Below are 12,557 nucleotides of genomic sequence, written 5' to 3' on the forward strand. Positions count from 1 at the left end.
ATTACAAAATCCTGAACCTCGGCATAATTACATAAGGAACACAGGGATACAAACTGTTAATCTTTCAACACGGACATGTCCCCTGCTAAAACTGGTTGGGAAACCACAGCAAGTCTCTCGCCCCTGCACCCCCATGCTCCCAAACACCCCACCGCCTGCTCCTCTGAAGCCACAAGAAAAAAGCCACATGCTTAACCACTATGTGATTAAAACCAGACTGGTTTAGAGGAGGATAACATTAAGCATACAGGCAGAGACAACACAAAAAACGAGCCCAAGTACTCGTTTTGCTTTTCCCCCCATAGAGACACGGCAAGAACTAAGCTGTATTATGTTACCAGCATGGGAAATCACTAATGAGGATTTGCCTACTCTACTTTACATGAAAGTAACATAAAATTGTGTGGGTCCACAGCCCTGCCAAATAGAAAAAAAAGCTACATTGACGATATTTAACAAAAGAATTTAATAGAAATTTTGTTTCTATTTAATAGAAATGCATGTAATCCTAAGGAAAACCATCAACACGCTAAACACAGACACACAAAACATGACATCACCTTCTAAAAAGGCATACCCTTTCTTGGGCAATACTCATCTCTTAGGGAAGGGATTTTTTCTTTTTATTTACAAAACCATTCTTTACTTGCTTCTGTTGTCACAACGCCGAGGGTCGCCCTGGTAAACGCCAGCTCCCGACACACCAGACAGCAGAGCAAAACTCTGAAGTATGTGGAAGAACTCCAAGAATTATCTCTGGCCGTTTCTCTATTCTTTATATAGTCTTAAGAATTTTTCCATTCCTGTTTGGGACTCGGGGGCAGGGGGAGGAGGGTGACGGATTGTTTTGTTTTAAGTTATTTTTATTAACTGCCTGGTATCCGCTGACTGCTTGGGAAATTTATTGCAAACACTGGCCTCCCTGCCTCCATCTGGCCTGAAAAAAAAAAAAACAACAAAAAAACTGCACAAGAACAAATGTTGAGGAGGAAAAAAACGAACGGATGACATGCCTCCTACAAACACGCCAAATTACAGATGCTGTCTGGATCTCCCAGTGGAGCTCAAAAGCTTGCAGATGTTCACAGAGAGTCTGAATGTTCTCATGACAACTCTAAAATAGGATCTCAGATTACAAAAATCACTCAAAGAGAAAGGCTTGACTGGAAACCATTTTCTCTTTCAGCTTTTTTATTTTTACCACCTTGGTATTTTGTTACTGATCATGAATATTTAGATACTTTCCAGCTATAAACAAATACTAAGCTCCTTTTAAAGAAATAAGATGAATTTATTCAGTGAAAAATTTATTTGAAAAGGTCACTTTTCCTTCCCTCTTATGATCAGTTCGGTTTCTAACTGCAGGCAGAAAGGGAACATAACCACCACAGAACAGCCATGTTCGTGGATTCCAAGCAAACAGAACAACCTCCATTTCTCTCTCAGTGCAGAATTTCTCATTTCACAGGCATCTTGTCTGAAAAGTAAAAATGCTTTCCTTCCCTCCTCAAACAAAATGCCAAAACCTTTTCTTTTTTTTTTTTTTTTTAAAATGTAAAAGCTATGGCAAACATAGAACCACTTTAATACCTGGGCAGCTGGGCCAACTGTTTGTTTGCAATTTACATGCAATTCTGCAATTCACCTGCAACGTCCCAGTTACACCATTATCTGACTTCACACTGGTGACTACTTCCATGTATTGTGCCATAACTACTGAAAGCATCAAGCACTTCACCTCCTGGGTGGCTCTTTGGGATATTCCAACGCTTCAGATAACACACTGTAGCCTAATACGCACACATGGGTGCACCTTAAGTCTCTAAAAGCAAAGAGAGCTCCAGCAACCCAACGATACCTGAGCTGACACCTGAGCTCCCCTAGAGCCAACGCTATCACCTAGCACGTCCCCATCTCTTGTCGAGCTCTATCCTCCACATTCCTGAACCTCAGAGAATTGTTGCCTTCACGCCTCAAGCAGCTCTCCACAAGCCACCCAGCAGGTGCCCACACAAATACACAATCTCCTTTCTCTCCGTAATCCCTCAACCCCTCCCAAGTCTCTGCCATCCCTACACTAATTCGGCTTTCCTACCTTTCACAAAACCCTTTTTCCTTACTCCCAAGGTAGCCCCACACTCATCCCCTCCCAAACCAGGCCCAGGCTGGGCTCCCCACAGCCATACCACCCCAAAGCCCACTCTCTCCAGCCCAGCCCCTCTCCAAGGTCCCCAAACCTCTCGTTTTGTCCCCCTGCCCCCGAGTCCACCGCAGCCTCCCACATGTCCTCCCCCAGCAGGATTCAGGATTCGCCAATCCCTGCACCCACAGCCCCCGCCTGCCATCCTCTCCAGGCCATCAGCACTTCTCTCCCATTAGCCACCTGCAAAATTAGCTTGCCCCCATGGTGCCCCATCCCTTTTCCCCATACCCTCTGCCCCTCAAACGCTGCTCCTAATGCTCCAGCCCCCCATAACCACCCCAACCTCCTTAATATCTCCAAATACCGCTTCAACACCCCCCAAAACTCCTTAATGCCCCTTGCACACCATAAAACCCCTTTAATGTCCCCAACCCCTCTATTCTAGCCTACCTCCGCACCTCCAAAGCCCTTAACCCCTCCCACCAGCCCCCCCCCCAACGCCCTTAACACCCCGTTTTCTTCCCACTCACCACCTTCAGCGCCCACAGCTCTCTGAACGCCTCAACTTCCCCCCCTCCCCAAACCCCTTAACGCCCCCACAAACACACCCCCCCCCATCAGCTCCCCCAAAACCTCTGCATCACACACAGACCCCACACACACACACACACACCTCCCTTAATACCCCAGCCCCGCTCCATGCAGCCCCTTCAATGCCCCCACCCTCCCTCCCTCACACCCCTGGCTCCTCAGCGCCCCCTCAACACCCGGCCCGGCCCCACCCTACCAACCCCCTCAGCGCAGCCCAAAGCCCAGCCCGGCCCCTCAGCGCCCTTCCCCGGCGGCTCCCCGCCACCCCCGTTACCTGACGAAGGCCTGGGCGGCCCGGGGGCGGCGCGGCGAGGGGCGCGGGGCCGGCAGGAGGAGCGGGGAGCGGCCGCACAGCGCCATGGCGACGGCGATGCGGCGGCGGGAGGAGGGAGCCGGCGGCACTGCGGCCGCCGCGCCCCGCCCCGCCCCGCCTCGCCCCGCCCCCCCCCCCGCGCCGCACGCACCACCGCCCTCCCCGCCGCGGGGGGGGGGGGGGGGGGGGGGGGGGAAGGGAGGCGTGAAGCGGAACGGCCGCACCGCTGCCCGAGCTCTCCGCCTTCCCGGCCGCGCAGGATACAGCACGATCTTCAATCCGTCTGACACGGAGCGGGATCGCTCCCGCCGACAACAGCCGGGCATAAACACAGCGGGGGGGGGGGGGAATATGGCTCGCTCCCCCCCTCCGCGAAGCATGGGCTCGTCCGACTCCTGTCTCTCTCCACCCCCCCCCACCCCCCCCCCCGCCGCGCACACGCCCCCGGCGCAGCGCTCGCGCTACGCGCCCGCCCGCCGCCGATGGGCGCGTCCAACCCCCACCAGAGCACGGCACCGCCCCCCCCCCCCCCCCCCCCGCGGCGCCATGGCGTGGGCTCGTCCGAGCCCCCCCTGGGAGGGGTGTGACACGGACCCCCGAGACCCGCGGGGGGGGTTGTGACACGGACCCCTGACCCTTGAGCCCCGCGGGGGTGTGACACGGACCCCCCGAGCCCCGCGGGGAGGCTGTGACATGGACCCCCGGAGCCCCGACCCCGCGGGAGGCTGTGACACGGACCCCCCGAGCCCCGCGGGGAGGTCTGACATGGACCCCCGGAGCCCCGACCCCGCGGGAGGCTGTGACACGGACCCACGGAGCCCCGCGGGGGTGTGTGACATGGACCCACGTCCCCCCCGAGCCCCACGGAGGGGTATGACACGGATCCCCTGGAGACCCGCGGGTGGGGTGTGTTAGGGACCCCGGGCCCCCGAGACGCACGGGGGGGTGTGGCATGGACCCACGGACCCCCCGAGACCCACGGGGGTGTGACAAGGACCCCCTGGAGCCCCGCGGGTGGGGAGTGTGATATGGACCCCGGACCCCCGAGACCCACGGGAGGGTGTGCCATGGACCCCCCGAGCCCCGCGGGGGTGTGACAAGGACCCCCAGAGCCCCGTCGAGGGTGACATAGACCCCGGACCCCCGAGACCCATGGGGGTGGGGGGGAGATGACACCGACCCCCGGAGCCCCAAGCCCCGCGGTGTGCCCTGGCCTCCCTTGAAGCACTGCACCCCCAAACGCCCTGGAGCACATGTCCATCTCCCCCTCCCCCCCCCCCAGTTTTGCACCTCCCATGTAAACCCCTCCCAAATTATCGTTCCCCACACCGCAGTGCCCCAAAACCGCAGCATTCCCGGCCAGGCACCCTTCTGAGGCAGGTCACCAGCACCCCCACTATCTCCCTCTCTTGTTACACCCCCCCCAAGCTCCCAAAATAATCCACCTTCACACCCATCTGCACATCACCTCAGTCTGTGCGGGGTATGTCCTGGTACCACCACAACGGCCCTCATGGACACCTTTTATTTGCTTTACACCCGAAATTCGGGGGGTGAAGGACAGCAGAGCCCCCAGCCCCTCCTGCAAACAGTGTTGCCTCCTCCACCCTGCCCTGTCCTGCCCTGCTCGGAGGTGCCAGCCTTGCCACAGGCTCTGGACTTGGACATCCCCCCCCCCCCCTTCCCCAGTCTTTCCCACTTCACTCTCTTCCCGCCACCCCCTTGGGCCTGTGGGTTGCATCCTTGCCAAAAAAAAAACCCAAGCCAGCACACCCAGCTTCCAGCACTGCCATGCCACAGCAGGGATTTTTAGGTCCCGCTCACAAACACCTCCAAGGATCTATAAAGAAAGGACTGAGGTCCACACGACGCGGGGAAGGACCTGGAGCCGGGGTTTAATGAAGGGGCACATGGCTTGAAACCTGTTAATCATACATCCCCCCCCACCGGCTGCGGGGAGCACATCCTCCTCCTCCTCCTCCATCCTCCTGCCTCGTCATCATAGCCCGGGTGGAAGGGAAGCTGCCCCATGACATGACAAGCAGTTGAGTAAGCATTAAAGAAATCCGAATTTGCTGTCACTGCCGTCATCCCCCATGTCGCGCCTCCCCCCCGCCCTCCCCCCCAAGAAAGCCCAACATTAATCTGTGACGGCCAACTCCTTGCCGTCCCCGTTAATCACCCTGGCTCCTCATCCCCGGTGGAGATAAGACCACTTGTCTGCAGCGTATTTTAATGACGCTAGTGTTTGCCAAGCCCAGCGTAAAGCCCTAAATCTGCAGCCTTTGGGTGTGACGGAGTCACGGGGCTGCTAAGAGCAAATTCCTTTTGTGCTTTGCAACAGACCCCGAAGCAAACGGAGTGGGGGGCACACAGGGAGCGATTGAGGGCTCTGTGCCCCATGCACACCTCGCTCGTAACTCAGGGTGGGTAAGAACACGTTCCAAAGTGTTATTTCTTTTTTTTTTTCCCCCAAAACCAAATTGGACTTTGCTCACTACTGCAGAGCAAAGACCAAATAAATACGCTGGGTCATGACCCAGCTGCCCTGGGGCAACTGGGAAGCGTTTTAGCTGACCTCACCAATAAAGCTCAGATGGGTTTGACGTATAGATGTCCCTAAGCCATGGGTTGCACCATCTCGTACGCCGATGGGGAGCTGGCACGGTCTCCATCCCAAGCTCTCCCTATTTTTTGAGCTTCTGGACATGCTTTGAAACGAGCTTGCTAAGGCAACAGCGGCAGTGACTGAAGCACAGAAAGGAAAACCAGACACCTTTGTGTTTGTCAGCATCGCTGAAAACCCTTTGGCTTCCCTCCAGAAAGCCCCCAAAGCATGTCCCTCCTTCATCCCTTGTCGGATGCCGAATGGGACAGTCTCCTGCAGAGCTCCTGCCAGCGGTGCCCATCCTAGTCTGTGGACCACCAGCCTCCGAAAGACTTTCCTAGGCTCCCTCCGCATCCAGTGCTCATGTAAGGAAGGGGACACGTCCTAACAGCGTGTCCTTGCTGTCCTTTCCCTGCAACAAGCACCGTCCTTAACATTTGGGTGCTCTGTTGCCTCCTTCCATTTCTCCTTGGCATGCAACCAAGACCTTAATGGCCATGATCCATCACCATAGGGGTGTTCATGTGCCTGCCCAGCAGCGTGCAGAGCTCCAAAGCCCCAGAAACACAGCAAGGCTCTGGTGAGAGAGGAGAGGGGAAAGGGATCTTCCCACGACAGGAGTTAGTGCAATTTTTTCCCCAGGGCTCTCCTTTTGACCAACAAGGGATGACATTTTGCACCCCTGGTGTGTTGCACCAAGCTGTTATCTACACCTTTCCATTTCCCTTGGGTGCAGGGCGATGCAAAAGCCGATCAACAGCCTGGAAAACGTTCAACAGAGAGCTCAGACTTCCTGGAGAAGGAGGAATGTGGAAGGGGAAAGGGTGTCTGGCAGCATGGCTGGGAATGGACACAACGTCAGCTATTGTTCCTGCTCCCCAGCTTCCTGAGCTTCGCTGTCCCACTATTGTTCCACGTTTTGGAGGCTGCAAAAGCGGAATGAAATCCGTAACAGTTGCCAAGGAAAGGAAGAGGCAAGGAGAGTGCTTTGGCAAAGGGGGAAAGCTGATGGTGATGTTCCTTGGTGGGTCCTCCTGACCTAGATCTTGTCCAACAGTAAACCACCGTATCTGGGTTAAGCCTCTGTTCGCTTGGCCTCCTAGGGCTCCCTCTCGCTCTGCTTTCAGCTTGGGTACCTCAACATTGGCATCTGCCTGTGGAAACAGCTGCCTTCGCACCCTCTCCCGTGAATACCTGCTTATTTTTAGTAAATCCCTGCTGCTCCGATGGAGAAAACAATGTTGGATACACAAGAGGCCAAAAATAGCTGTTGTCCGCCCCGAGATGTGCACCTGGGGAGGTCCTCCACTCCCCCATCCGTGAGGAACGCCTAAACTTCTCCCCCTGGGCTGGCGGCTGCTCGGGAGGCTGGAGCCCGCGTTTTATTGACAAGTGACTCCACACATCCCGCGCTACTGGCACACGCACCACCCTTCCCCGCAGAAGGCGTGGGCTGCCGGGGCCGGCAGCTGCGGGAAGGCCTTGATGTCCTGCTGCACGCCAAGGAGCCATCCAACGAGCCATCCTGGAGGACTTCCCAGGACGGTGGGACCCCAGTTTACCAGCAGGAAGATCCGTCTCCATCCCTTGTGTTCAACTGGGCAGAGGTAACCCCACAAATAAAACCAGAGGTCGCAGCTCCAGCTCTCGCTGTGGTGCCAGGCGCAGCTGAGGTGCAGCTGGTAAGGGGCAGCACTGACAGCACAACGGTGACAAATAAAAACAAACAGAAGAGCTTTATGGCTCACACAAACCCCACTGTCGGCTTCCAGCTTCCTACGAGCCAAGGATGCATTTTTGGGGGCTTTCCATTGTTTTTTTTTTTCTTATCCCTACGTACCATCAAGAATACAAGGAGCCATTTTTCCACCGTAACAGCGCTTTTAAGGAAATAATTCAGACTTCTTAGAGAGAAAAAACGAAGCGTGCCGTACTGGGGTGGTAAACAAACAAGGCGGTCCCCTGCTGTGTTTCATACGGGTTGTTTTCCTTCCCTCCTGTTCAGATTTATGGGATCCTGTTGCATTTATGGGATCCCATAAATGTTTCATCAGAGTCCTCCCTCCAGGCAGTGTCCTGAGAGCAGCGGATGTTCGTACCGAGAACAAACTTGCTGCCTACAGAGCCCTTCGTGAAAAATTTATGAATAGCACCAGACAGGGGTAAAACAAGGCTGTAACAAAAGTTTCCCACTTTTTACCTCGGGAGGGAAAATTAAATAATAAATTATGATGGCGATAAAAAGCCTCCTACTCCATTTAACCAAATTCTTCAGGCTAAGAGATCTTAGTTCTTCTCAAGTGCTATTTTGGGAGGAGAGATACTAAGATTTCCTCTACCCTTAAATGATTCTTTTATTCTCATTGCAGAAGGCAGCCCCCAGGTCAAAGAGAACGAAAAGGCGAGCTAGTTCTCCAGCAAGCTGAGGTCGGCATGTTTATACCCCCGTGAACCTGCGCCCGTCAAACACAGGGTGGAGATGCAGGAGATGATGGAGACATGGCACATCGAGAGCCTGCAAGCACAGGAAACGTATCCCAAAAATAGCAGTGCTGACCCAGAGTTACCCGGACTTCTTTTCTCGTAGCCACTGCTCTTTGTAAATGGAGCTAAGACAGAGCTGAGGCTGAGGGTGACTATGAACTGGAAGGGGTTTATTAGATGTCCTGGCTGCAATAGCTAACTCCATCCAAGCAGGGAATTCGGCGTGGTTGGTGGTCATTGCTGAAGCTGCCTTTGACTTCTTCAATGGTGGTTGGAGCAGAGAGGTGTTTGCTGCCAGATGGGGGATAGACTGCCCCTGAGAATAGTTTAGTATCGTGGCTTCTCATTCCCAACACGGTCTGGGATGTCTCCAGGTGCTAGGTGTGACAATCCTTGATGAAAAAAGAACGATTATTATTTTCTAAATTTCTGCCCGGCATCGTTTCCGTGGTGTTACTCTGGCTGGCTCCATGGAATAAAACTCAGATCTCACCTACCCACTCATCGGGTGACCCTGGAGGTTAAAAGCTGCATTTTCTCAAGCTGTTTGCCAATGTCAGATTGACCCGTGTGGGATCTGGTCTGACAAAAGACAGGAAATAATTATCTGGAGTGATGTGCTGGCTTCTCTCCCCTAATACCCTGGGTGCTCTGGAAAGGCTCTGCAAAGGGGGAATGGTCTTAGGATATAGGGAAATAGGATATGTCTTAGGATGTGTCTTAGGATCATAGGGAAATGCAGGCTGGAAGGCACCTCAGGAGGTGTCTGCTCCAATCTCCTACTCAAAGCAGGGTCAGCCATGAGGTCAGGCGAGGTTGCTCAGGGCCGTATGCTCTCGAAAACCTCCAGGGATGGAGACAGGGCAACCTCCCTGGGCCCTGTACCCCACACCTCAAAGACTTCCCTAGGACCTGCTCCTCTTCAAGTGCTTGCCCACAGCTGCCACCTACCCACCCTCAGCACTACAGCTGTCCTCCCGCTGGGTGGCCACCAGCTCTTGGAGGCAACAAGCCCTCCAGCCAACTTTTTTCCCTCCCTTTGATAGAGTCATTTCAGCCTCAGAGGAACAGAGTAAGCCAGGACCTACAGCGCTTGCTGTGTGGCCTCCCCTGCATCTCGTTATCTCCAGGAACGGCTTCCCACCTCTCCCATCTTGCTTCCTCCAGGGCTCCTCCCTCCCCTCGCTGTGCTTCGCCCTTCCAGGAGCCTCCTCTCAACGCTGCCTGAGGATACGCTTCTTAAAACGCGATTCAAGCCAACAGCATCTGATTTTACAGCTCTCCAGCTCGCTCTCAAGTCTCTGCCTGTTGGCCTCAACCATCAGGCTGGGGAGAGGCTGCAACTTCAGGCAATGCGACATCTTCAAAGGCTGGATGTGTAAGCGAAGAGCATCTCTGAGCCTCTCCACGTTTGGCACGGTTCCTCACCCGGTGGTCCTGGAGAGCTCTGGGCTCCTCCTAAGAGGCCCACAGAAGGTGACCAAGAAAGTGAATTTTCCAGCATGCATACAGCCACTTTAACTCCTTTGCATCATACTGGAAAATTTTTAGGGGCTCTATGAAGGTATGAATGAGCCATGCTGCGCTGGTGCACCTCTCCTCTCAGATTTCCTCTCCTAAACAGACTCCCAGAAGCTGGTTCTCTCCCTCTGAGATCGTTTCCCTCCATCTTTTGCCCACCACTTTCCACATAAATTTCTCCTTATCTGGAGTTTCTCACTCTTGGACTCCCTCTTTCCAGCTTGCGATGGTTTCTGGCTCAGAAAGGTTGTGAGCTGACAAGGCCAGGGATGTCAGGAAAGGAAAATCCTCCTAAGCTTTTCATCTCCTTTTGCCAACATTTCATTTAAGTGAGACAGTCATGCTGCTGATGCCAACATCTTCAGCGGCTTCCCACCCGCCTCCATGCTCAGTCTGGTGCTGTCCACCCCCTTTGCAAGAGGAGGGAACCACCAACGGTGCAGTGGGAATTGGGATTTAACTCCTCTTAACCACCTTCTCTCCTTTTTCTCCGGAAAAGGACATTTATGTCCTCAGACTCCATCACTGATTTCCATCCTGCAGAGTCACCGCTGATTTTCCACCTCCTTTTGAACCTCTCTCATGGCAAAATGCAGCTCCTGACCAGGTTCCCTGCAGTTTCCTGGACCTCCGATGAAGCAGTACCTTGATGACCACTTTGCTGTGCACCCTGCTTGCTGGATCCAGGGGAAGGAAACAGCAATGAGATCATTTGGAAAGCTATTTTTTCCTGATTTGCCTTGCCCAGGGGAAGTCTGACCAGCAAACACCAAGCAGCAATCGCCTTCGCCCTCGGTGATAACTTAAACTCATTTTCACTCTTCCATGAAGACAAAGGAGATGTTAATTAAAACCAGCAGCACTCCACCCTCCTCTTCCATCCTGCCTCGGTCCGGAGGGAGGAAGGCTGAGCTTCCAGCTGCAGCCCCGTTTGGTGGAGGGTCCGTGGGAACCGGCGGGGACCCGCGGGTGGGACAAAGCCAGCAGCAGAAGCACCGCTCCGGGCTCAGCTCCCTGGTTTTGTTCAGTGACGGATGGGGACGAACGCATTGTCCTCCCGAGCCATTTGTTCATGGGTTTGATGTTCGGCACGGATCCTGGTGATCTCCCGGGCACGCGCCGTCGGCAGGCCGGGACGCGCTCAGCCAGCATCGCTGCGTGGCAGCATTCAGGGCTCGCGAGCCGCCGCGCTCCTCGGTTACCAAGACAAATTAGAGGAATACGGTTCGTTTTATGGCTTGCTCTAACTGGGTCAGCTCTGAAGCCACTAACAAAAAGATCCTTTGCAAATCAAACAGATGATTACGGAGATTTGGGAGGGAACGCGCAGGGGAAAATGTTCTGTTTGGTCCATTCGCTGCCCTTCGGCGTGTGGCGTTTTTGCATCTGCAAGCAAGCAGAACAAACCCACTCATTTAGGAAACAACAAGCAGAGCCTAAAAGCCAGCCTTGGGAAGGAAAGCTGCTGCGAGCTTCCCCATTGCCAATTATTCTCATGAAATATGCAGCTTGGGAAAGCACACAGGCGCAACCAGCCGTAAATCTTGGTTTACTAATAAACTCTTCTCTCCCGACCTCTAGGACAGTTACAGCCGGAAAGTGAAACGCTACAGCCTGTCACTTAACATGCGGGGGAAATCTCCACCGAAAATCAGAGCTGGCAGGCAGGCTTCAGAGAAACTCTATTCCAATGCCAGTGAGAAATCTTTATTGTGTTTCACGAGCTAAAGAATCTTAGGAGACTTAAGGGAAAGCATCTAGAAGTAAGACTCAGCCGTGAAGAGCTTACGGGGAAGACACAGCATTGACGTTACGCACAGGCAGCTGCCGAGGCTCCCTGTAAGCTGTGCTTTGGCCCCACGTCTTAGGAAATAATGACCCCAAATCTGCTTTTTGGCTGCTCTCCGCTGCGGGACTGAACGCTGAGCGTTGGAGGGGTTGGGCTTTGCTGGAGCCAACTTCATCGTGACTCAAGAAACTTCAGGTCCTGCATCACCTCAGGCTCTTTCAGCAGCTCCCATCAGTTTTCTTCCCAAATTACTGCAGGGAGAGCTGCTGGCCCACGCCGCAGGACAAGGGCGGAAGATTATTTCAGATTATTTCACCTTTGCCAACCTCACCATGCTGTCGCCCACACCACGGGCCAAGATCGAAGATCAAACCTGTGTCTTTCACAAGCAAAAAAAAAATCCTGATTCTATAGGGACAGCAGCCCTGATTCTCCATCCCTAAACAGGGGCAGGAACCGTGTGACTCCAACCCGGAGCACAAAAGCCTTTGTGGGCTCTTTATCCCTTGCGCTAAACCAGCACCAGCCTCTACAAGACCATGATTTACAACTTTCTGTCTACCCCGAGGGCTGTCCCAGCCGGCACGACAGCGATTCGAGCAGGAACAGTTTTCTCAGCGGGTGTTTGTAAAGTCCTAGCTGCAACAGAGCGATATCTCAGTGGGGAATCCCATAGGCCTTAATTTATTGATTATCATTAGTAGGAATAATACTAATAAAGCAGCGGAGAGATTATGCACAGGCATAGAAAGCTTCCCAGAGCTCGGTCAGCTGGCAAATGGCTAACGGGCTTGCTGGGAAGTGGTGCCACCAGCTCTTTAACCATACAGTGACGTCTGCTTGTATTTCGCCCCGAAGACGGCATCCGTCTCCTCGCCCCGACGCGATCCGAGAGGGGCGGTTAAATCCCATGGAGCACATACGCTTGTCACTGTCATCTAAGGTCACTCGGTTTGATGGGCGGCACAGAAAGGAGGCGGCTGGTTTTCCCGTTCCCCGAGAAACGTGGTGCTGAGCCAGCTGGGCAGCCTCTTCCCGAGGGGTTTTCCCACCGCTTCGCTTCACACTCGCCAGCTTTCCTTGGGGAAGGGGCATTGTCAGCCCTTTC

At 54.1% G+C, this 12,557-nt stretch overlaps 1 protein-coding gene across 1 annotated transcript in view; it reads right to left on the reverse strand.

Moving 5' to 3' along the window:
• Positions 1 to 3,094, reverse strand: part of DNAAF9 (dynein axonemal assembly factor 9) — a 71,110-nt gene extending 68,016 nt beyond the window's left edge. Inside the window, exon 1 of the mRNA XM_086464286.1 lies at positions 3,009 to 3,094. Within this exon, the coding sequence (XP_086320412.1) occupies positions 3,009 to 3,094 (86 nt within the window). The remainder of the gene's footprint in view (positions 1 to 3,008) is intronic.
• Between the last annotated feature and the right edge of the window lie 9,463 nt (positions 3,095 to 12,557).

The sequence above is a fragment of the Leptosomus discolor genome, chromosome 4 (genome assembly GCF_034619465.1).
Source record: "Leptosomus discolor isolate bLepDis1 chromosome 4, bLepDis1.hap2, whole genome shotgun sequence".
Lineage (NCBI taxonomy): Eukaryota > Metazoa > Chordata > Aves > Leptosomiformes > Leptosomidae > Leptosomus > Leptosomus discolor.